Source organism: Bombus vosnesenskii, unplaced genomic scaffold (assembly GCF_011952255.1).
Source record: "Bombus vosnesenskii isolate JDL3184/JDL3185 unplaced genomic scaffold, Bvos_JDL3184-5_v1.1 scf7180000013289, whole genome shotgun sequence".
In the NCBI taxonomy this organism is placed as follows: Eukaryota; Metazoa; Arthropoda; class Insecta; order Hymenoptera; family Apidae; genus Bombus; species Bombus vosnesenskii.
The window spans coordinates 223,068-247,502 of record NW_022882942.1 but is presented as its reverse complement, the minus strand read 5'-3'; the positions used below and the strand labels follow the sequence as shown (position 1 = coordinate 247,502).

Sequence of the window (24,435 nt, the reverse complement as noted above, 5' to 3'; positions counted from 1 at the left end):
GGCTGGACAAATACATGCAATAATAAATTCGGTATCAATGATCGATCGTTATTTCGATCGGTATTTTGATCGGGACCTTCGATAATTGTTCAATCGTGTGTTTACAACGTTTCCAGTTAATAACAGACAGAGGATAATGTGGCTACTATCGGTCTTACGATTGAGCTTATTACGATGATAGCTGTTCGATTCTTTTGAAATCTTTGAATAATTCAAGCTGTGCAAAATGGAATAGTCTTAGTGAAATTTTATTATCAAATTGCAGATGCTTATACAAAATTGGATCCTTACGAATACAACCGAAGAAATAGAATTTAAATAGAGATTCGCTTAATAATTTAAGTATTATAACGAGTATTTATTTTAGATATTTACAGGTATAATGGCATTTTGCGTATTTCAATATTCCATAAATGCGCAAACATCCTCAGTCTATTCATTATTATATTGCACAAACGTGTTAAGTGCTAAAAGACGTTAATATTATAATGTGATACTGACAACCAATGTATAAAAAATCTTCCATAAAAATCTATATTAACACAAACACAATTACATCTCGTCTTGGTCAGAATTTCAAATTCTTCTACAATCTTTCCTTTTTTTCCCTAGGTTTCAGAAAGAAAAGTCTGTCGACACTTAAACACGGAGTATTGCAGGTGTGCAGGGACGACGACCGGAAGCATCAGAAACGCGAAATTCAGGAATGTTTCGTAGGAAGAGGCGACGTGCAACAGGCGCCTCGGTCGAAGGGCACATACACTCGGGCTGCCTCAGAATCTTTGGTATTTGATCGGTATCGATGAGGACCAATACGTGCGTGTCCATGTACACAACAGACGCGGGGGGAACGTGGCGTGGTCAGGCATGAGCGTGGCTGTGTGCTCGACGAGAATGTGCCCGTTTTGTATACGGGTATCGAGGTCACTATGCCAGTGGAACACACGTTAAGGGGGTTGTGCACCCCTCGATACGATCATACGGATACGTAATGGTAAACGACCGATCGTATCGTCAAGTTCGATCGATCGATCCCGTTCAGAGCCGTAGCCAACGCTTTAGTATCTATAAACGCGCTGCCAGGATTTACTGTCGCTTCAGGCGCGTGTCCTGTGTACTAATTATTGACGGTGACTGCGTAAGTCGAATTATTAATGTTAAATCGTCGAGGGTATACGCGCGAAAATGATCTGAAGCTTGGCTAAATCTTATTTTGTCTTGATTGTAGAAGATTGCCATGCTGAGTTGTTTCGAAAGTCTTCATGTATTTTGTTCACTATATCTTTGATTAGTTTCTTAATCTGTTAATCGGACAAGGCGAATTCACTCGTCATTAAATGGTAATTTTTTGTTTAAAGATACCCTATATCGTTGCGTATAATTTCGCTTTTGTTCATGTTCGTATTTACAAGAATTTGAACTGATTTACCTAAAATTGAATATGTGTTTATCATTAATTTTGAATCTCATAGTTATAGAAATTATTGGTTAAATTAAGCATGGTGAAATTAATTTGTTAATATTATTTTGTAAATGCAAACCATCAATAGATATTAACTTGCTAGAGAAGAATATCATCAAAGTTATTGTTTGTCTTAATTAATTAATTATTTATAAAATATTACTAATCAAAATAGAAATTTTGTTTTGTATTAAAATCTACAATTTTTGAAAAATTAACTAACCATAAGCGATTCTTCGATTAATTCAAAGTTTGAATTACAATAAGAAGAAGGATGAGAAATACAAATCCGTATACAATTTATTTTTATTATGATCAGTTTGTTCAGGAAATAATTTACTGAATAATTCTTTCCTCATCGTGATCAGACAGTTTTGAATCCTTTACGTTGACTGTGTTTCAAATATCTTAAAAACGCCGCAATTAATAGTCTCGGATGACATAAAAGGATACTTTCACGACATTATATTTCTGAATTATAAGAGAAACGTATCGTGAAGCGGGTTGAAATGATCCAGAAGTTTTAGAGACTTCAGCCGTTAAAATGCTTACACTTTCCACTCCCTTGTGTTTCATTAATTATGTCTGCTTGAGGCGGCTTTGAAAAGTCGTCTCTCGCGTGACCAAAAGAGGGTGTGGCTGTCATCCGGTTAGTCGACGGATATCTGATATTAAGACGTTACCACTTCTCTTGGTTATGTAAAAGCTCTGACGAGCTGCTATTTCATTTATCGAACCAATATGGCTAATCCATTTGACTAGTTTCTAAGTTTCTGCCATGTCATCGTCGCAGTAATTAAAACACTTTTTATCAGGCGTGTTTGATGTCTCATACCAACGAAATCGATAAAACCTGAAAGTAAATTGTCAGTTTTTATAATTATACACCTTGTTCATCATACAGCAATGGATTGAGAACTTTTTGTCTATCGTGAATTTTTTTTATATTAAAGAATAAAAAATACTATGAGTGGATTCATGAAAAAAGTAGAAATTGACTGAGGGAATTTGTACAGAAAATTTTCTCTTCTTTTCTCTGAATAGCCAATGAATTAGCTGGAATATTTTCAAAAAATTGTACTTTGCTGCATACGTTTTTCAAAGCGCTTGATGTAACTCGTTAAAATTTTTTATAATATGTCCTATCCATGTTGGGATAAAAATACTGCTACACATAGAGCATAGAACTTAAATTCACAAAATATCTATAGCTTGAAATACTTCGTTTATTAATGCCGTAAACATACATTAATCTCACTTTATTACATTATTAACCGAACCTGTAATTCGAAAAACATCTAACCTCCTAATCTTCCGCGATATTAAAATTCATCTTCGTACAAAACCTGTCTACACGAGACCTTCGTATCATATTAATAACACCGGATCGATACGTGTCCGTAATTTCGTGAACTTTACTCCACTCGTTATTTCAATCTTTCTAAACCGAAATTACAAGAACGAAAAATATTCAAACACTGGTTCAACTTCAAAATATCGTTGAATTCGCACGATATTCCAGAAGTCGACAGCGCACGGTGTCTTGGAGAAACGTGGAAGCAGGTTCGTGCGAAGGGCGCGCGGAGAGGGTCGGAGGGAGTCGAAAATCAAGTTGAACCGGGTTGGGTAGAGTCGCATGAAAGGCGAACGACCAAACGGGGCTCGGAGGGAAGACAATTCACGGGCTTAGCCGCGTAATAAGAGACCAGTGTTTTTGGCTCGGCATGGGACGATGTTGTCCGGCCGCTGGATCACCGTGCACAGGGGGGTTGAACGTGGGTGGACCGTGGGATGAGGGTGTCCAGTGACGATGGGTCGCCATGGTAACCGACTGCACCACCACGGCACCCTGTGCATCCCCCACGGCTGCAGTTTGAGTTTGCGAGCGGAACTGCATCCTGCAGAACAGAGAAGGGGGCGCGGTGTAGAGGGCGAAAGGGTGAGTCGGAGGGCAGAGGGACGACGTCGGAGGGACCCTGAATTTCGGTGGATAAGTGCGGCGCTAGCTAGCCGAGGTAGAGGGGCGAATGGGCCGCGGGGGAACGGGCAGTCACCCCTGCGAATCTATGTCTAATGATTATCGCGCATCCTCAGACCGTCCGGATCCCATGAAAATTCAGACTTCCGCGTTCATTAAAAATGTCAGCGTTCCGTGGATTTTCACGGGGTTAAAGATCGACTAAAACGCGTACTCGAGCGTATTCTACAGTAATATCTCGATGCGAATTCGTGTATCGTGGAATAATTTACAAAACGCGATACGATTCGGCTCGATTTCTTCGCGAAATTACGAAATGTTACAGGGAGAATGTACTGTCTTGTTCAGAACTGTTACGACACTGACTAATCTTCATTGAATCCAGATCGAACAGTCGATTAACTATAATTGAATAATTTCCGAATATGTATTTACAATCGATATCGAGTATAGCGTTTGTTTTGTCAAGCAAACAAGCAAAGCATTGTCAAATTTCTTTTGGTATTTTAGGATAGATCATGCGTTGAAATATAAATGTTTCATCGTAGATATTGTATTAAAAAAATTTCCTTTTAAAAAGAAATTAATGTCGCGTTAAGTTGTAACATTAAAAATGTCAGATTTTTAACGACTCGACTTTACTCGGGATCTTATTATTTATTAATATGATAAGCTATCCACGTTAAAAATTTTTTTAATATTTCCGTACGACATCACTTACGAAATGATCTGGTACATAATTTCTGAGCTTTTTATTACGATGTTGAACATACGAGTTCTTTATAGCTTAATGTTTGAGATAGTATTTTTTAAAAATTTAAATAATTTCCTAACGATTTGCCAAGGTTTATTTTATTTCTCCTTAAGTGTCTTAGTACTTACGAATGTGACTGTAATTCCACGATTCGGAATCCATTGTTTGTATTTTGATTTTCGCCGGTGGTTGGTGGTTGAATTTACGAGTAAAGCTGAGGTTTTCGCGGCGCATATCGTTACTGTCAAGACCGAATTAGTAGAGAGTGTTGAGAATTTGAGAGCTTCGGGTTTCGACATAAAATTTATCGCAACTTGTATGGTTCGAGCTTTAGGGTAGTATCAATGGAGATAATAGATATGCATGACGCATGCATGAAATGCATTTGCGAAATGTATGCACCGGGATGTGGATGATACCTCTGTATCTAAAATATTTTGTAAACAATATATCCATGTTGTGAAAAGCGAAACTTGCTACATGTTGTAGATACAATACGTTTTTTCAGTCCTCTATTTTTTTTTTTACCTGTAGCCATTCGAGAAATGGGATTAGTGTGATAGTAACGGCCCAGAATTGTAGGAACAAAATGTACAAATAGAAATTTTTATTACCTGCAAATATAGATAAATTATACTAAATTGCAGAAAAAAGACTATTTTTCCTATGAGAAGTAGCTAATATTTTACTACTAAAAAAATTTGACTTTCATGTTTTACTTATACAACTTATATAAATTCATTTGAAGCATTTTCAATCTCAGTTTAGTGTATTACCTATACATCCCATTGACCCTTTCAACTAATTATAATTTTCAAACATTCTGAGGATATGTTTCATATTTTCTTTTAAGATAGACAGAGAAAACAAATGACTTATGTAAGAAATAAAACTCTTACTGAGTTATCTAACTTACTATATTATTTCTTCGCAATTATTTCTACAAAAACAAGACATTTTCTATTTGTTAAAAAAGAGCTTCTGTATTACACGTAGCACGCAATATCATTAAATTCAGAATGAGTTAATTCCACTGTACGTCTTACGCTCATTAGTCACAAAACATTAGATTGCCGTATGACGTGGAGATTATTGCAACCGGTACAATACACTTTGATTAATGTATCTTCCCCCTTCATTCCAACGACACACGATTCTTTTCTAACTGCGACTAGAAAGGAGGACTAACTGATTGCCTTAATCACGCCAGAGTCAATCAACGATGGAAACGATCGAAGATCGTAATTAAAATTCACTCAGGGTGTATCTATCGGATCGATTCTAATAGCCTTTGAAAGGAACGCATGCCTGTGCGTGGCGTTATTACCTCTGAAGTATCGCAGTCGTCGAGGCTGACACGGCACGAAGAAAACTAGACCAGTGGCAATTTATGATACCGATCGGACGATAGACGTGTAACGACTTTTACTCTATGGCGAAAGCGGGCCGATAATGGTTGTTCCAGAGCGAATCTCCTTGAACGAGGCCAATCGTGGTCGCTTTGCGCGAAACACGATATTAGGGCTCGGCACGCTGATGGACGTGCACGCGACTTTCGAAGTTTTTCGCGGGAAGGGGTTGTGTCCTGTACGGAAGCCGCGTTACATTATTTATCTTATTTATCGGAGTTTGCGCCATTTTCTGATCAGATCTCGCGATAACGGTCACGTACGACCCGCACCGCCGGAGACAACACACAAGGTGGCGTGCCTGAAAATTATTATATGCCTTACTTTGCCGTCTGTCCGTCGAGTGAATATTTTATTAATTCCATAAAGCGCGCACCCGCGGGCCTTGTCTGCCTGTGCACGCGTCGCAAGTACCTATTTTCGTCGCTACAGACTTTTGTCGAATTTCGGTTACGTTCTACAACGACTATGTCGTTCTACGAGCAACAGAGAAAGGATTGAGCATTGAAAGCTGCGAGTCAGCTTATGAGCAGTTTTTCGGAAAAGACTGTGACAATGCCTTTTTGGAGGAGAGTTTAGGTTTGGAGGAGAGAGAATGGTTATTGTAAAAAAGAAACTGATGTACATAGACGTACACTATCGTTCGTAAGAATACAGATAATTCGGCCAATTTGTACTAACGGTATTTAGATTTGACCAAAGGAAATTAACGATGAGTTAACTCGTTAAGGACCAAGCAGTGAAATAGATATATTATGGAATATGTATATATTACAATTGTATCTATATCGTTATTGTCAAATATTATAAGTACTTAATAGTGAAAGGAACATCAGCTTCTCGCCTCAAGAATATTCGCGGTCCCTTCAGCGAGGTTTCCTTACGTCCTTAGATGTAAGCCGCAAACTATGAATTTATGCAAATCGAGATAGGACTAGCAAATCTCCACGATCTCGACTGACCCTCTTCAGTCCCTACACTGTACTGGCTTACGGATCGAACTTCGTGGCCTCTGGTCTAAACGGACTAACTAAACGACCAGCGTCTGGACTTAACCGACTGTTAAGTTCGATTCGAGTTACTCCGAAGATCGAACCCGTTTAATCTGCAGGATCCGTAGGAAAATGCAGCAAGTTGAGTATGCGAGCGCTACGCGACTGCTTCGAAGGAATCCTGGTCTGGGGATGGATTTCAATCGAAATCTTGGAATATGACGAATGTCGACGCGTGAACTGCAAACACGAGGGGCATGAGATTCCGCGGCCCATAACAGGAATCTCTTACGAATCGAATCAACACGTATCTCGTTAGTGTCGCATTAAATTCCATGATCAGGAGAATGAAATTTTGTACAAATATATCGTGACTCATGAAAATATTTCAATTCTAAAATTTGATTTAGTCAATAATTCTTTCTCTTAGAAATCTTTTTCTGTTTATTTCGCGAATGAATTAAAATGCATAACATAGATAATTATGTGATTATTGCAAAAAAAATTTATAATATTTTTAATAGAATCAAGAATCTGATATGTAACTTTAAAAATATATATCACTCGCGTCACAACAAATTTTACATTTTTAGAGCATTAACTTGTAAATAGATATTTTATTAAATAATTCGAATACCTCAATCTTTTTTCTCAATATATCCTTTCTTAGGAATATGTTAAATGCCTATCAAAGTTAATAAAAATTGTTTTTAATTTACAGAGAAAATGTAGAAAAATTAGTATCTATAAAATGCATATGTAATATTTTCGACCACAGAATTCTATTAACTTTTGAATCTAATATATGTTTGCTGAGTTATCATATATTATATATTATATCGGCATGTACATGAAGCCATAATTTTTCATATCATATTAGTACATCATGAAATATTCTTCTTGAAAAATATGTGAGTCAGTATTTCTTTAAAATTTCCGTTTCAGCTATCGCTTCATTTTTATGTGAGCATTTTACGATAGTATAACGCTTGACATATGATACAGAAATAATAGCATAGGTAGTCGAGCAATGTTCAATCACTTCAATAAATTATCTTCTTATATAAAATAAGAAAGGACATAAATATAATTCGTCAATTTTCATCTTTTATCTATTTACTTAAATTTTACGCGAATTTAGGAAATTAATTAATAGAACACAGTATAAAATAAATAACTATTCATGAAATCCAATTGACACCTGTTAGGCACAACAGTAAATTGACTGAATCGCACGTACTGTGTTTCAGACATATTAACCAAACACAATCGAGTCAATCTCTCTCTACGTTCAATTCACAGTATAGTAAAAAGTAAATGGACTTACCAACGTAATAGAACTCATCCCTATAATTTCTTAGAATTCAAATAAAAAATTCAAATAAGAAGAAAAGTTGAAAAGCTTTCTAGAAAAATTTAACGAAATGATATAATGACACTTTGTACTTTCTACATTTGCAAAATAAATAAAAATTTTACTAAAGTATTTAACCGTTTGATTAGAAAACATTACATTCGATCATATTTACCATAAATGTATAGTCCTCCATTTCAGAAAATTCCTCGATTGCCAATGAAATGATGCTCTGTTCACCGACCGATCTCAGAATGTCAATTCTATCTTAGAAAATAGACCAGTCAAGTAAAATAATATCTGGAAAAAGGAGCCATGATATTCGTCATGATATAATCGATGTAATATCGCCAATTTTAATTGCACCCAATTAACTTGATTTTACCTTACTTTTCGTGCATTACGCAATATATCATATCTGATATCTCATTTCTATTGATACTTTGTTGCGTGTATAGTCATCGCAGGCAGCAGAAAGATCGCGCGTGTGACACCAGGCGAGGTCTCAGGGAAATAACGAATGCAAGAAATCAATTCTGCAGCGAGATAACCGTGAGTGTATGCGTTCCGTAGCCGGGAACCGACTGGGCGAACGATAAGATCAGTCGCGTGAGCCAACTCGGGGGTAGTTTGCCCTAAATGGCTAGTCCCATTTCCCTCTTCTCTAAGTAGCTCTAGGTATTTGTACTGTCGACGGTACAGTCGCCCTTGCCTCACTATCGCCGCCTCTCACCGATATAACTTACACACCTATCGTCGAGGCCTATACGCGTTTCCTAGCCAGCCCCTTTATTCGTGAACGTCAGATCGAGATACGATAAGGGGGAAATCACTAATGTCCGCTGGTGTCTGTTGTGAATAGCTCGTTTTACGAAGGTCCGTCGACGAAGACGTACGTGGATTAGTTTTCTTCGAGAAGCCTTTATACCTGATAAAATCGAACAGTTAGAGTAGATTTTCTTTGCTAGAGAAAATGTAGATTCTATAAGGAATGTGATAAAAAGAGTTATAAGCGCAGGAATGATTTATCGTATTTTCCATGTACATGTTATTAGGAAATCTAAATTCGACAGTTAGAAAGTACATTTATCGCATGAAACGTTTACGCTGTATTTTCTTCAACGAAGCAGTAAAATCGTTGAAATAGTCTGTGCTACGATGTTTAAACGTGTTAGTTATTATGACAAACCTACGATTCTTATCTTCCTAATAAAAATTTATTGTTATATTCTTTTACAATTATATTCTATTAATATTCAATGAGTGAAAACAACGTATTTACAACTTTAGTTTCAGTCGATTAAAAATCAAAGCAAAAAAGGAAAGGAGAACTAGCACCAGCATATAAAAGCCAGTATGAACTTCTGCGTCTAATTCATCCATGAACTGAAACACACCGACTGGTCTCGGGAGCGCGCTTAATCCATCATCGAATACACCGAGCGACGATTACAAGCGCTAGATCGCGACTTACGGACGCACGTGAATCCGAGTCGCGAGCGACGCAAACAACGCGGCGCTTCGATTATCCCCGAATTTTCCGCGGACCGGTCGCCGAGTTAAGGAACAATTTGGCAAAAAGCGCGCGTCAGATTCGTCAGCGTTTCACCAGCGGCGTATGGCACGCTGGAGCCGTTTGGAATTCCACGTGGCGCGCTCCTTGCACCCTGTCCTTCCAACCCTGCTGGCCTGAGAGCGCTTTTGGGCTAGGTGAATCCCACGAATCGAACGAGAGCTGTGTAGCTGCCTGAAATCCTGACGTCCTGACGTGGCAGTGCGCCGACAGAAGCGAGAGCCGGCACCAGGCTCGCTAGCTAAGCTCAGCACATTACTGTGTGCCTTCCGGCTTACATCCGACAATGTTTTCATATTATGGCCCCGAATGTTTACGGCGTGCTAGCTGCATTATTCCCTTGCTTCTTCTTCCGTTTTGCCCGTCGCTTGTTCACTGTTCTTCCACGAACTTAAGTCCTTTCGACGTTTTTCCACCCCCTCAACCCTGGAGCTCAGGCTGTTCTTGGCACATCCGGTAAGCCAGCGCGAGCTGGCGCTCAGAATTGCACCGGAACGTGTCTCTTGGCATCCGAGCAGCTTCTCACCCGGACGGCCTTCCAACGAGAACGAGCTTAAAAGCAGTGAAGGACTCGGCTTGCCTCACGGAAGAGAACTTGAAAGGAACCACGAAAAGGGACACTCGACTCCAGCTCGAGTGCTTTCCTCCGCTTACCGTTTGTCTTCAACTCGTCGTCGACTTCGTTCTCTCCCTCGTTTCCACCATATGCTTATCCTTTACGCTTTTCCAGCTACGTCGACAATTTTTCGCCACCAGCTTTCGTACGAGCGATTCCCTCGTTTCCCGCTTAGGATTTCTCTATGTTTCACGCGGCAACCAAGCCACCTTCAGCTTACGGATCGATGATTTTTACGTTCCAATTGTGAACGAGGTAAATGGTATCGTTTGGCTTTGTATGAGACTGGGTTTTAGGGGGTTGAACTTTGTATTGAAAAAGATCTATTCTTTTTGTGGTTTGTAGATCAAGTATCTATTACCTCTTAGGAGTCCGATGATTCAAGGGACGAAGAATTTGTTGATAAAAAGAATTTTAAAAGATTTGTAAATATGTACTTTATTTAATCTACTTGTTAGTAATTCAGACTTGAATAGCGTTACTTTTTCTGTCCATAACAGTGGAAGAAAAATTGTTTTTATTAATTTCGAAGGAGTAATTTGAAAAGTTCCTAATAGAAAATAGAATATGTTTCAATTAATGACTCGCCAGTTCTGAGGATAAAAGTTAATGTAATGGATTATGATAAGTACTTCGCTAAACCAGGAACGAATTTTAACAAAGTATTCTTTATGTTCGGTGCTAAAATAAAATAAATTTAGAATTTGAATACGTTTTAATATCAAAATTTAAATATCTTTGTACTATTCTTATTTATCTATAGCATTCTATCATTTTGTTATTCGTAGATTATATACGTTTGATGTATATCATCTACCATACCATACCGCCTTTTCATTACTGTAAAAATTATTTCGAGTAATGTAATTTCAAAATTAAAACCTAGGAGACGTAAGAGATTAATTTCAAGAATAAAGATTAATTTAACGCTTAAATCCAGAGTGCTTAGAATTAATAGAACGCTAAATCTCATCAAAATATATCGTTTTATAAAGGCACGTACGCGCGTTTTACCTAAGACAGAAGGTGTACCACAAAGTATGAGAGTATAACATATGGCAATTAAGCTGGAACACGATAAGGTACATCAGACAAATATTTGTCCAGTGATGCCTTTACCTTCGATCCACTAGATAGGACTTTTTCCATCTTATCAGAGTCACACGGATCGAGATTCGGAAATATAAAAATTAAATAAGCGTTGACGAAGGAAGATTTTGCTTTGAGTACGTAGCTTACTAAAAAGCTCATGAATCATCTTTCTATATGTAAAACCTTAATGTAAAAGTTATGTATTTATATATCAGCATTCTGTGTTGTTTATATACATAAATATGGACGTCTACTAATTTCATATGGGACACAATCAATCAAAATTTTGGTATCGTGTGAGATAATGACTTAAAATATACGATAAAAGCTGACAAAAATTATTTGTAGGAGTTATAGAAAAATGATGAATGAACAATTACCTCATGATACTTGCTTGGAGTAGTGAAATTCAGTGACAAAATTTGAGGTAAATTAAAAAGAAAATTTTAATGAAAGTCTGATTTGAATATGAAAAGTCTAATTAAAATCTGAATTTGATTCATTATTTTCGATAACATTCCAGTTTGATTAACATAGATGATTGTAAAAGAGCGAAAGTAGTAAAGATTCGTCGATATTCGAATATGAAGAAATGTAGAAGTTTAAATTATGGGTACAGTGTTCCTCGTGCGCGCTCTTCTTTTTTCTCTATGGCTATCAGGCGTAACTTCCGTCGAAAAGAACTTTGTAAACTCCGTGATGGTCAAAGAACGGAAACAGCTCGGCCTAAAAGAGTTGAGGCGCTTAACTTTAAGCTGAAACTAATGAGATTGAAGCACGACGTAAATGTCGTCTAACGAACGGAAGAAGCTTTCGGTCTTTGATTCAAAGTACGCCTACTTTTGGAAATTAGGATGCCTTTTAATGGTCGATAAAGCATGGTCGACCAACGATCGAGAATTTTTCCCCAAGTAACGAGCTTACCTTTCGGCCGATTTCAATTTTTAAACAACTTCTGCTGAAATTAAAATCTCCAACGCGATCGCGAAGTTTCACGACATCTGTAAAACAGCAGAGTTTGAAATTCTCTTTTCAGCTTTGATTTTCGTAAGTCACGAGTACAGATGGTAATTTTAGAAATATGCGGAATATCATTTTGCGAGATTACCTGTTAGATTTATGTATTTCCGTTATTCTATTAAATCTAAATACATATATACTGCACATAAAAAATTTTCATTAAATATTTTTAGATATATAAATTAATATGTGAATAAAGTGTAACTGAGGAATATCTCAAAGTATGTAAACTAATGCATAAAATAAGTATGTATTTATGGTTCCAGAGTAGACTGGATTAATCAGTTATAGTCTAACGATAGAAACTAAAACAATATTCGAAATTCAGCGTGAAAATATTCTTTTCTGTCAGAAACCATAAGTTTGATCACGAAACTAATACGTATTAGACATTCGGACTGCATCAAATTCTTTATTCTACAAAAACGCATGTAAATTAGGAGTAAAAAGAAGCAAATCGATGTGCCAGCAATCGTGAATGTTGAAGAAGCAGTCGATTCTTGGTGAACATTAGTGTTTCTAGACGAACCATTTGTTCAACAAGGAAAAAGCCAGAGGATAATTTATTAACCTATCCAGTAGAAATCTCGAGACACAGACAGACCTTGTGCATGAGCGATTTCGATTAAGTCACATATGGCTGATTCAGTTGTCGTTTTATCGAATGATAAGTCGAGGCGATTAAACTACACCCTTTTCCTGTAACGCGCACCTGTTCCTTTCGCGTCAGTTTTATTTGCTAGATTCTTTTTTTTCAATCTATTCACATTTCCGATCAGAGGCAAAGTGCCTTTATCAGCAGGACAAGGCATATCTCGGCTAAGATAGGATTATTTAAATCAATAGGATATTTGGGTCAAGTTAAGCAATTTAATCTACCTTGTAATTTGTTAAATCCTGTTAGAAGAATTTTTTTAACGATCTGTATTCGAAAACAACTTGCTAAACGATGAAATATATGGTGTACATTGACAGCTCGATTACTATCATTTTCTACTCAACGCCTGTTCATCCAAAAAGCAGGAAGTTATTTTTAGGAGAAATTTTATTCTTTATTTTATTATTCATCGTACGATACTTCGTTACTGACTCGAATAACTCTAATTATTTTTCAAGAAATACTTTTTGCCGAGTTTAAAGTACTTGTACGATATTTTCTCATCTTGTCGTCGTTATCCTAAAACTAACGGTGTCTCATAATATACAACAAGTTCGATTACTCTGTATAAAGCTGAAAATAAAGTTTTAAGATATTGAAGCTTAGGTGATTCAAATAATCCTAGCTTACTATACGTTTCGGACGAACAATGGTAATGTCGTCGAAGATAGCGAATTTAAAGGCGATAGTAAGTTCGAAACGCGATGCGATACGCGCGATAAAGCGATACAGCATGTAGCGCAATCGAACGCCGTGCCGCTTAATTTTCCAGCGGGCACCGTGCAATTACATGCTTGATCGCATATAATTTTCTAAAATGTTTATCTTCCTAGTAACCACACGCTGTTCGAACGGTTTCGTATAAAATTAGCGGAATTTTATTTCATAACAATCGCATTTCTGCCGCTGCCACAAGTTACGCGGATATTATCTTGCGTGCAACTTTCCTGCGTCAGAAACGAAGCACAATAATCTCGTATTAGCTGATAATAATAATCGTCAGCCTAATAATCGTGACCTCTTCGTCGAATGGAAATTCCATCTACGCTGTGTTCCACAGCTCGTTCGTTTTTACACGTAACGCTCTATCGTCACACATTCGATCGAATGTGGACGTCGAAATTAAAAGATAAATGCTAATTTTTCTAAGGCGAACCTTGACAAAAGTAAAGTCAATTCGGAGATTAATTCAAATACAGTGGCTCGTGGAAATAGTTGGACACTTAACATAAAAAACTTTCAATATATTACATTTGCTATATAAAATTATTTCGAACTTTTATTAATATTGTAATGAAACACGACTGTCATGATTATATTAATCACATTTGAAACCAATCTGAAAATGTATATAGAAATTACAAGATGGTCATTGCAAACATACATTTTGCATACATTATTATTTGAACCAGTCAATTGTTGATTATACTAATAAGCTATATTATTTAATAAGACAATCTTTAGCACTGATTCTAAGTATAAAATCATTGTTCAAGATGTATGCTAATTTTGTATTAAGTATACGTTTGCAATAGATAACTGTAAACAAATCTCAACAATATAATTACGATAGTCGTTAAAAAATACGTGAATGTAGTTTTAGACTTGCTTGTATGTACGATTTATTTCATTTATTTGTTTCACATATTTACATCTGTTGCATGAATCATGCGCTGTTGTTTGTTTCTAGGTAAACATTAACTTCGAGGCAAAGGTATTAATCGGTTTTGAACGTTGATTTGATTCAATGGGAGACTTTGATTGATATATGCTCAACGTTGAAATGGCTAATTACTTAATAATCCTTCCCTTTCCGGCCAAGGATCTTTTCACGTGCAGCCATCAGGTCTTCTTCCGTGATCTGTACTTGACATCTGTTAGCGTATATGTGACACTTTGTGTTAGTGCAACAGTCTCTGTTGGAAACGCACTGAAATGAAGAAATAAATTCGCGTTAGCGAATTTATCAGCTGGTATAAATGACATTGTGCAGCTCTGGCTGCATATTATTACGGCTGCTTTAAAATTCTATTTTAGGCTCTCATCGTCCACGAGACTCTAATTAGCGGAACTGCTTCGCGTAACCCTGTTATTATTTTTACGTCTGGTCCTCTTTATGACCTGTGTGTCAAGCTGACGTCGAACGTTTCTGATGATCAACACGTTTACAAAGTGATAGTTTCATTCAATGAAACACAGAGATATTGTTTTATCTACTGTTGAAGGAAAATGGCAGGCAGAGTATGTCGAGAATCAGGACAATTAAATATTCGAATATAAATTTCTAATATCGTTTTAAATTTCGAAATTTTTTTCACGCTACTGAACGTGTTGACAACGAACCAACGTTACATCATTTTGTTGGTGGACATTCAGAGAAATAACAAAATAACTTTTTACTTACGGGGTCACCGTGTCTACCGCAGGAGCTGGGGACGGCCGTAATGACGGTTGTAGCCAGCAAAACGACGCAAACGAATAGCATAAACTTGGACATTTTGCGATGTATTTTCACACTGTAAATGAGAAAAAATTGTATCACTTTCTCTTCCCATCTTGCAATGCAATTCATTTCTTGTTGTTCAATTTTTTAATCTCGTATAGCACTAGGAATTTTATTGTTTCCCATCGAACTATCATTTTGCTTTTTGTAACGAACATTTTTTAACGAACACTTGCTTTTTTTTGTTAAATTCGGGGCATTTATCTTTAGAAGAAATTCAAAACGAACCGGAATATATCAAGAGAAAGATACTTCTTAACTCAATTATATCTCGTCTGAATAGATCTGTGAAAGACGCTCTCCTGCGAAGGTCGGACTCAGATTCATAACATTCTAGCTCATTACGCAAGCGACCGGGCATATGTATGAGTTCTGCGCAGGAAGGATGTACACAGGTGTCCGTGAATGAGTCATTAACTACTGACCTGACTCGTTCTTGAATAGCGATCAGAGTGACTAAAGTATATGGCCACGGCCAACCGTGTACGGCATCAATCTACTTCGCCAAGCGGTTGTCACGTATTTAGTGTGACAGAATTCTTTCGTGCTTTATAATGGACATGAAATAATAAACACATTGTTTTGGCCTTCCTCTGCAAAATAACTTACTGACGAGTTACGAATTTATTATCTTTATCTGCTCGAGTTTTTTTATTACGTCACTTTTTATGGAAATTATGCGAATACACAATTCTGTTATCGACGTGTCTGGAATTTTTTTTCGTTAAAAGAATAATATTTTTAATTTAATCGATAGCAGCACTATAGTCAGTTTAAAATTGTCTTCTTTCCTAATTTGCCAATTTTATTTTTATTTTTCCAGATTGTTAATAATACGTTTATAATCATAGCGTTTGATTTGGAAAAAGATAACTATCTCGATAGTTGCGTGTACAATGACGAGATGAATAACGTACTAAAATAACAACAATACGTGACAACAGGCGTTCAAAGTTCAATGCACGACCAAGTTAACGCATCGAGAAGAAGTCACTTGGAAAACATGCTGTCGAACGTTTTCGTCTCTTTGAAGAGCTCGAGAAATTTGAGAAAGTTTGACGTTTACGATACACTCATATTTACACTTCGTACACTTCTTACGATTTTCTATATTCTCTTGATATTTATTCACTCCAAATCATATATTCAAATGTTTCACCATCTAAAATTATTTACCGAAATTCAAATTCACAATCGAATCGAACCAATCACTGAAAAACGGTTTATACGTGAAATCTGTAACTGTAATTATATTATTTTCAAACACTTTTTCACGATGATCAGCTTAAAAACAAGTTGTTGCCAGCTATTCAGAAGTAATTTGTGCTTCACGAAGAAACTGCGCAATTCTACTCACCAGAAGTGACTTGATCTGTAGGAGCGATTTCACGGCTCTTTCTTCACAGCTAACGTCTCAAGAGTTCGACCTTAACTGATTTCTCAACTTGAAATATACTACGCTTTTATACCGCAACATCGCGTCACTCTAGCCGCTGTTTAAGTCGTGTATTACACATACAGTATGCGGCACGTGTGCGTAGCTGGAAGAGTGCTGGGTAATAGCGAGAAATGTTATATTTCTTGCAAGTACACGTGATTCAGTTTTAAGAAATGTTTGTGCAGTTGTTTCGCTTTTTATTACACTGATGAGTTCTCGTTCCAACGATTAGCTTAGCTACTGAATGAATTTTCCACGTCTTACTTTCTTTCCTCTTTCTGACCTATTTATTGGAGGAAATTTGGAATTTTTATTGTAGAATTTTGTGAAATGCAATTATGTCATTTAGAACTGTTATATATATTATATTAAAACAACATGGTTGGAAAATTGTGTTAAAACTTATTACTGAGAGATTAATCGAGTAGGTTTGTTATATCATTATTAATTAATTTAATTATAGATATTAAATTTAAATTGGTTAAATTAAAATTATAAGTATTCAATTATATTAATATTTACATGTTTTAATCCGTGTTAATTTATATGTTTTAAGTGACTAACTACAATTACGTATTTAGAAGATAATAGAAGATAAGTATAATACAAAATTATAATTAATAATGAGCAAATTTTTATCTTTCAGTTATAATTGTTATGTAGATTACATGTATATAACTATAATATAACTGTCTTTCAACATATTTCGTCATACTTTCCAAAACAGATACGATGGGAAAACTAAGGAGTCTGTCGGAAATGGAAAATACGTGATACAGTTCGTCCTTGAAAGTTGAATGTACACAACGTGTATACGTGCAACAAGTATATTTTTATCTCTTTTTTTTCTGGTTATCTATAAAACATTCATAGGACCTTACATCAGTAAAGTATTAAGAGCGCATAAAGCAATGCTTTACAATTATTCCTCTCCAAAAAAAAAAAAAAAAGAAAGAAGAAAGGGAAGAGAAAAAGAATTAATTGAACAGATAACGTTTGGAGAATATAAATTGCTGGCTAAACGCGAATAAAAATAACAAGGAAGATAAAATAGGGAAATCCGTTGTCTTTGTTGCTAACAGATTTCATTTTTCAATTTCACAATATACTGCATGAGCGTAAACAATGAAACATTACTTTCGATCTCTATCTTCGAGTTCAATCGTTCTGTCGTATGTACAAATCCTTCTTTTCCTTTCTACGTTAACAAAAAAAAAAAAAAAAAAAAAAAGAAAAGGAAAAGAAAATAGAAAATAAAGAAGGAAAAGGCCACCTATTAACTTATAGTAACTGAAGATTGTTCTGGACCTGTTATTTAGTTTGTATCTCGGCAAATTCGAGGAAGTCAAAACCTGCCGTACTATTTTCCCTACAATTATAATTCACTCCGATTATACTCTAAACTGTATAACAATTGAAAAGAGGCAGTCACTGCGAACATTCTTTTTCCATTCGTCGCTATGAAATGGTCGAGCACTTTTTGCTTTCTGCGCCGATATTCCATCGACTGCATATTGCAGGCTTTATACATTCCATTGATCTCCCGACAAAGCCCTCTTGTTCTTTAATTCGCTTAATAGGAAACAACAGGAAAGAAAACCGAATCATCCGGTAATATTGTCCTTTTATCCGTAGACGGTAGCCAAGTGAAAACGTCGATTATTTCTCTTTTCCTTTCTTTCGCTCTCTTTTTTTTTTTTTTTTTTGTTTCTTTTAACGTCACTGAATTTCACGTACAACGAGCCGGCGCGCCGCAACCGTAGCTTTCTTTCCCTCCTTGGTAAATCTGCTTTTGAAAAACATCACCATACAACGTCACAACTTTGCAATTTCAAAATTAAAAATTTTTTAACGCATCTCGTTGTTTGTTTGTTATACAATTTCGTTTACTTATCGTTACGATCATACTACCACTAAACTGTCAAAAGATTAGGTCATTTGAAAACTTTGACATTTTCCACGCAACATCCGCAGGAACGGATGAAGTTTCAAATTATGTTGCTATGTTATATGTAATATAAATGAGCAGTGATAATTTTTCGTTTATTTAAATAACAACGTATGCTAACAGTCAGAAATAAGACTCGTGATATGATGAAACTGATATCACAATGAACCTTCACATAGGACAAATGAAAATTGAAACGTTTTACAAAAAAAAATTTGTGTGAGAAGTATTTCTTATCTTAATATTACTTTTGCGTTGCTATCAGCAGATATTTTTATCAGTCACTTATTTCTTTTTAGCCGTTGATTCACATGGTTCCATATGATTCAGCTATTATAGTAACAACGAAGACGACGAAATATGTATTGATATTTTTAAGTATTTTATTGCTTGTTTTCTCTTTATATAATAAGGAACGTTCAATTCGAACGAGGATACATATTTATACGATTTGTTAAAAAGCATCAAAATTTATTAAACAAAAATGAAACATGTTAAAGTATCTTTTTTATTTTCCTAGAAAAAGATAAAAATCCAGAAGGGTCGTTTTTGTTATGGATAAATAAAGAGTTTAAGGGGAAAAGCGAAAACGTAAATAATTTTACATAGTACTCAATCGCTTGGATAACCAGGAGGAAATGGTCCATTTCCAATAGGTCTTTTGTCTTGTCCTGGAATATGCACTGGATTTAGCACACATTTAGCTGCATATGTAAGGCAAAGAAGATGGCGACAACAATCTTCATACACTGTACACTAAAATCAGAAATACAAAATAATAGAATATTCAGTGCTAAAAATGATGTTAAGACTTAGAGCTACGGTAACTAAACTATACTTGATATTTTATATGTTTAATATATCGATATTCATTGTATAATAAATATATTGAAATTCAAGCTTTATACAAACTCGAATTGCGAAGTTCCATAGTACAAATTTTCGATAAAAGTTATATAATTTTTCATATATATATGAATATAACATTTACTTGTATATGTGCATATTTCATACTCATAACAGAATTTTAACATTGCCAATTGGATAGTTACACGTTTTTTGCTCGTGTTAAATATTACTGTATACATAATTATTAAAAGAAGTTTACTAATACCAAAAATGAAAAAAGAAGATGACAAAGAAAAACTACTTTTCTTAGTATGAAACTAATTATAAGGCATCAACCTTGTCTTTAGGTTATTGTCATATTTTCTACGAGATTATTTAAACATTGTCGTAAAATAACGCTTAGTGTGTTGTTATTACAAAATTACATACAATGTAAATGCTTTCTTAGCACCTGTAAACAAAATAAATGTGGGTTAAGATCTTAGATAATAAAAAATCTTGACTATTATCTTCGAACAAGTGGAAGATATCATTGTAGAAGTATATCATCAATATGCACGAGAGATATATTATTATGTATTTTGTTATTTCATATTAGCGACACTGTGGCCAAGTTGTATCTACAGAATCGGTTAAGATTAAACGATAAATCGTACACACTGCATTAGGTATACTTAAAAATTACTAGCTGCAGAGAAAAAGTCGTATATGACTCTTTTTTAATAGTTTGTAGAATAAAGTTCAAGGTATTTTACATTTGTTATATTCTTATATGTCATGTAAGTGATGTTAGGTTGTAATACTATAAGTTGTCTTTAAGTAAGCGTCAGCGACGATCTAAATGTGACAAAAATAAAATGTGTCACTGTGATATGTAAAGAATAACGTCATGCACATACACTTTTCAAGATATTACAAGCAAAAATATTGTACCGTATAAAAAAAGAAAATATAATCTTCAATATCGATATCCGATATTATGTATATTTCATTTTACAAATTTTTTCAGTTTTTCAACACATAAGTAACTTTTTTTTTATTAGTATTGAATCTGTTATAAAATTACGTGATTCCTCTGATTTAAATAACAGAAATGTCTATAATTTCTAGGATAATTTAGGAAATACAAAGGAAAATAATTTATAGGTATAAATGAAATACCTTGAAATTAATATATTCTATAAAGAAAAGTACTTCTTTTTGTACTTTATAAGTTTTATGCCTGTTGCACGTACCTTTCCATTCCAAGGGCTGCAAGTGCCGGTTTCTTTCGATTGAGTCGATAGCACTGCAGTACAAACTGCCATAAACATCAACATGGGAAGCAGAAATCGCATTTCAATAGCTATCGAAGCTGCAATAATTATTGAAAAGAACTTGATATAATTAAAGATTACTGTAAGCATAGAAATTAGGAAAATATGATACGTACAAGAAATTGAATAAATATTTTAATTAGGCTTAATAAACAAATTGTCTATTATTCATGATTATTCTCCTTATTTATAAACGTTTCGTGCTAATTATATATATTTCTATACAGAGATCTAATAGGAAAAACATAACAGAAGCGTTGTGAACATAACTGCAAACTTTTCTCATATTTCACGTTGAATTCCGTCCGATTGCGCATAGCTCATAAAAATTCACCATTACATTCGTTTTTGCTGTTATACTTGCGCTATACAAAATGTGCAGTGAAATTGAAACATTACTTCTATTACGTATGGTTGAGCAGGTTCTGCGATTATTCCTCAAAAATTTAATAATTATGTTTCACAGAACAGAGATTCGATACGATTCAAAGCGACAAAATAGATATAATGTAAATTTTTAATTCCTTCCAGTATGAAACATTTGTTTAAATCATTTTCTTTTAGATTATCGGGTCCTGGAATTTTCTGTTTCGTTAAAAATACAATTTATCAATATTTTGGACTAAAAATGCGATTAACATTGACAGTATGAATGCTAGTTATGGCACATATTTATATGAATAATACTAATTGAGGAGCTTTCTAGAAAACGAGTATAATTTTATATATTAAGGCTGGAATATAACTTTATATATTTTCCACTATAGTTTTTGATAAGAGAATTAATATGGATATAATATATATGTGCGTGTATTTAATACAATTTGATACTAAGGTGCTATATAAAATTAAAGAATGATTTGTGTAGAATTCAGGTGAAATTCAACGTAAAAGTTGAACTTAACATGAACGAAATATGTTTGAAAGAAAAGTTATAAAATATTTATTCTATTATATTTGTTGTAGATATTAATTCAAGTTATGTATTTTCTTAAAATTTAATTACAGTGAAATTTACAGTATGTGTGAACGGAAACAGCAAATTAGAAAATATTTCCATATTTTGAGATTTTTATTCAAAGTAGATAATTCCAGTGAAATAATAATAATTTGATGTTTCAGATCACAAATAATTTTAGAGAATAAAGAAATATACTAACTTCTATCTGGGTGCTTCCAGCGTCGAAGTACGCTTTAAACTGTCGTGTAATCGGTAGTTTCGTGTATTTATACGGTCGACATAGTCGATCGAGGTTGAAATCACAGAGCCATTCATGTTATCGTGGAATGTTATTGTCGTATTGTTATAAGAAGTTCAATAATTTCTTGCGAATCTTAATACATACAGTGTAGATATAATAGATTCTTTCGTTTTATCATTTGCGTATGTTATTTTTTGTATTACGTATAGTTCAATTCATTATTAATTAGTATGTAGTAAATAGTACTATAAATACAATGGTGTGTAAATACTTTTTGTAACCACTGTATACATTTATCATCAAATTTTACTAATAATATTAATTTAGTCAGAGCAGTTCCGTAATTTATTTACAAATTATACCGTACATAAATTTATCTGTTTAATAAACAGAGAAAGATATAGGACCTTAGATAAGGAAAATTAAGGAACAATAAATTTAGCACAAATGTATCTTATATTTATTATACATATGCATACATATATTAATATAGAGGAAAATAAATTCAATTTTAAGATTCTAAATATGACGTGTATCTAACTAGATTTGTAGACAAACGAAATAACATTGATATCAATCGAAAGATGATTCATTGCCGGGCCAGAACACGTGCGCGGCTTGATCTTGTAGCTAATTTTTCAATTCTGGTGGTGAAGGCGGACCCATTTTCTTGGTGCATCGGCGAGCCCATGGGTTGCATATCAACGGTTGACAGCAATCTTTGTCATCAGAGCACTACGACAAATTATACCCGATGATTAGCCATACGAACGAGCCAATTGACGCGTGACAAAAATTTCGAAAAATTCCCAGACGACGCATAAGTTTCGTTGGTTTCTAAAGAAATATCTGGCTACATTACGTATAGCTATTGGATTGGAAAATTATTCGCATAGAATCAATCGTTATTCAGATTAGTCAAATTATTTGAATTCGAGAGACTTGAATTTAAGCTTTTATTTGTACGAATCAAGTTGTATGAATTAAAATTACTTAAATTTTACCCTTTCGGGGTTCAATTTTTTCTTAACTTGCGAGAAAATTTGTTCCCTATTAATTACTAATAATAGGAACACATTTTTTCAATAGTTCTATAAAGTAAAAATAATATCTCAAGTCAGGTAAAGTAACAAGTACATGTATATTACTATTTGCACGAATAATCACTGTAATCGATATTGAAATAAATAAATAGAAGGAAAAGGGTAGTGTAATTCCAAGCTACTTGAATTCAAGCAATTGGAAGTAACTTGACTAATAAGAGCTGATTAATGAAAATTAAATGATCCAGTATCGGCGATACACTAAATTGTAAAAAACATTATGCTATCTAACAAGTGTTGTTCGTTACAAAGAATAATTAAGAGAATCTCAATTCTAACTGAAATTTGAAAAGATATTTCAATTTGAATGAAATAACAGATTCAAATTAAGCCTAGCCCTAATTGGCGGATTTAAACAACTGAAACAGTTTTACTTAGTTTAATATAATAACAAAATTGATACTCTTAAGTTTAATTTTCATCATTAGCAAATTTACTTACTAGTGCACCTGCTGGTCTGCAACCCGTAATGGCTGAAATGGCCAGTAAGCAAATGAAGAGAATTACGAACAGTACTCTCATTTTAATCACTCGATATGATTCCACAAATATAGAAACTGCAAAATATCATACAATGAAGCGTAATTATAAAGATTGTATTTGTTTGTTTGAAACAAATTTAGTATATCTGATATACAAACTTAAAACTTACCTTTCTTAGATTCAGCTTTCAGTCTCTTTCATGTAGCTTGTAACGTCTGAGCATATTTGTTATAACTTTGATATTTATATGATCCGACAAATCTGCAGATAATATTTTTTCTATTTGGACGGGACACCTTGACGAATCATCAAACTCTATTTGTGATCGTCACGGATACCACTGCATTTTATCGAGATTCACCGACTGCAAGGTAAACACCGTATTGGACAAACATATTGCGCAAGCCTTCCTGTTTCGCAGAAATCCACGAGAGAGAAGAACAAACCCCCTGTCGTTTCTTATCTTGATAAAATAATTATTTTTCTAAAGATCGTTGTTTTGCTGCCAATTTATCATTTTCTTCCAAGAAATTCGATTGTAATCTCTGTTCATAATTTTTATCTTGTAAGTGTTTATTTCCAAATTAATAAACTTATAATTAGATATGCTTGTAAATCTATAATTAAAGTTCAATTGACATTAGTAACAATAGATATTATCACACTGCAATAATAGATAACGAGA

General features: G+C 34.5%; 2 protein-coding genes across 2 annotated transcripts; both read right to left on the bottom strand.

The window, feature by feature from the left end:
- Nucleotides 1–14,513: 14,513 nt before the first annotated feature.
- Nucleotides 14,514–16,918, bottom strand: LOC117232521 (omega-conotoxin-like protein 1). Its single transcript, XM_033491917.1, has 3 exons — nt 16,769–16,918; nt 15,313–15,424; nt 14,514–14,838 (listed from the first exon to the last, which is right to left on the bottom strand). Exons 2-3 carry the CDS (start codon nt 15,403–15,405, stop codon nt 14,704–14,706), a joined length of 228 nt encoding a protein of 75 aa, XP_033347808.1. The 5' UTR covers nt 15,406–15,424; nt 16,769–16,918; the 3' UTR covers nt 14,514–14,703.
- A 1,619-nt stretch (nt 16,919–18,537) lies between these two features.
- LOC117232587 lies at nt 18,538–24,066 on the bottom strand. Its single transcript, XM_033492035.1, has 6 exons — nt 23,920–24,066; nt 23,709–23,824; nt 22,796–22,899; nt 21,323–21,327; nt 20,882–21,000; nt 18,538–19,553 (listed from the first exon to the last, which is right to left on the bottom strand). The coding sequence occupies exons 2-6, from the start codon at nt 23,787–23,789 to the stop codon at nt 19,410–19,412; spliced, it is 453 nt and encodes a 150-aa protein (XP_033347926.1). The 5' UTR covers nt 23,790–23,824; nt 23,920–24,066; the 3' UTR covers nt 18,538–19,409.
- Nucleotides 24,067–24,435: the final 369 nt, after the last annotated feature.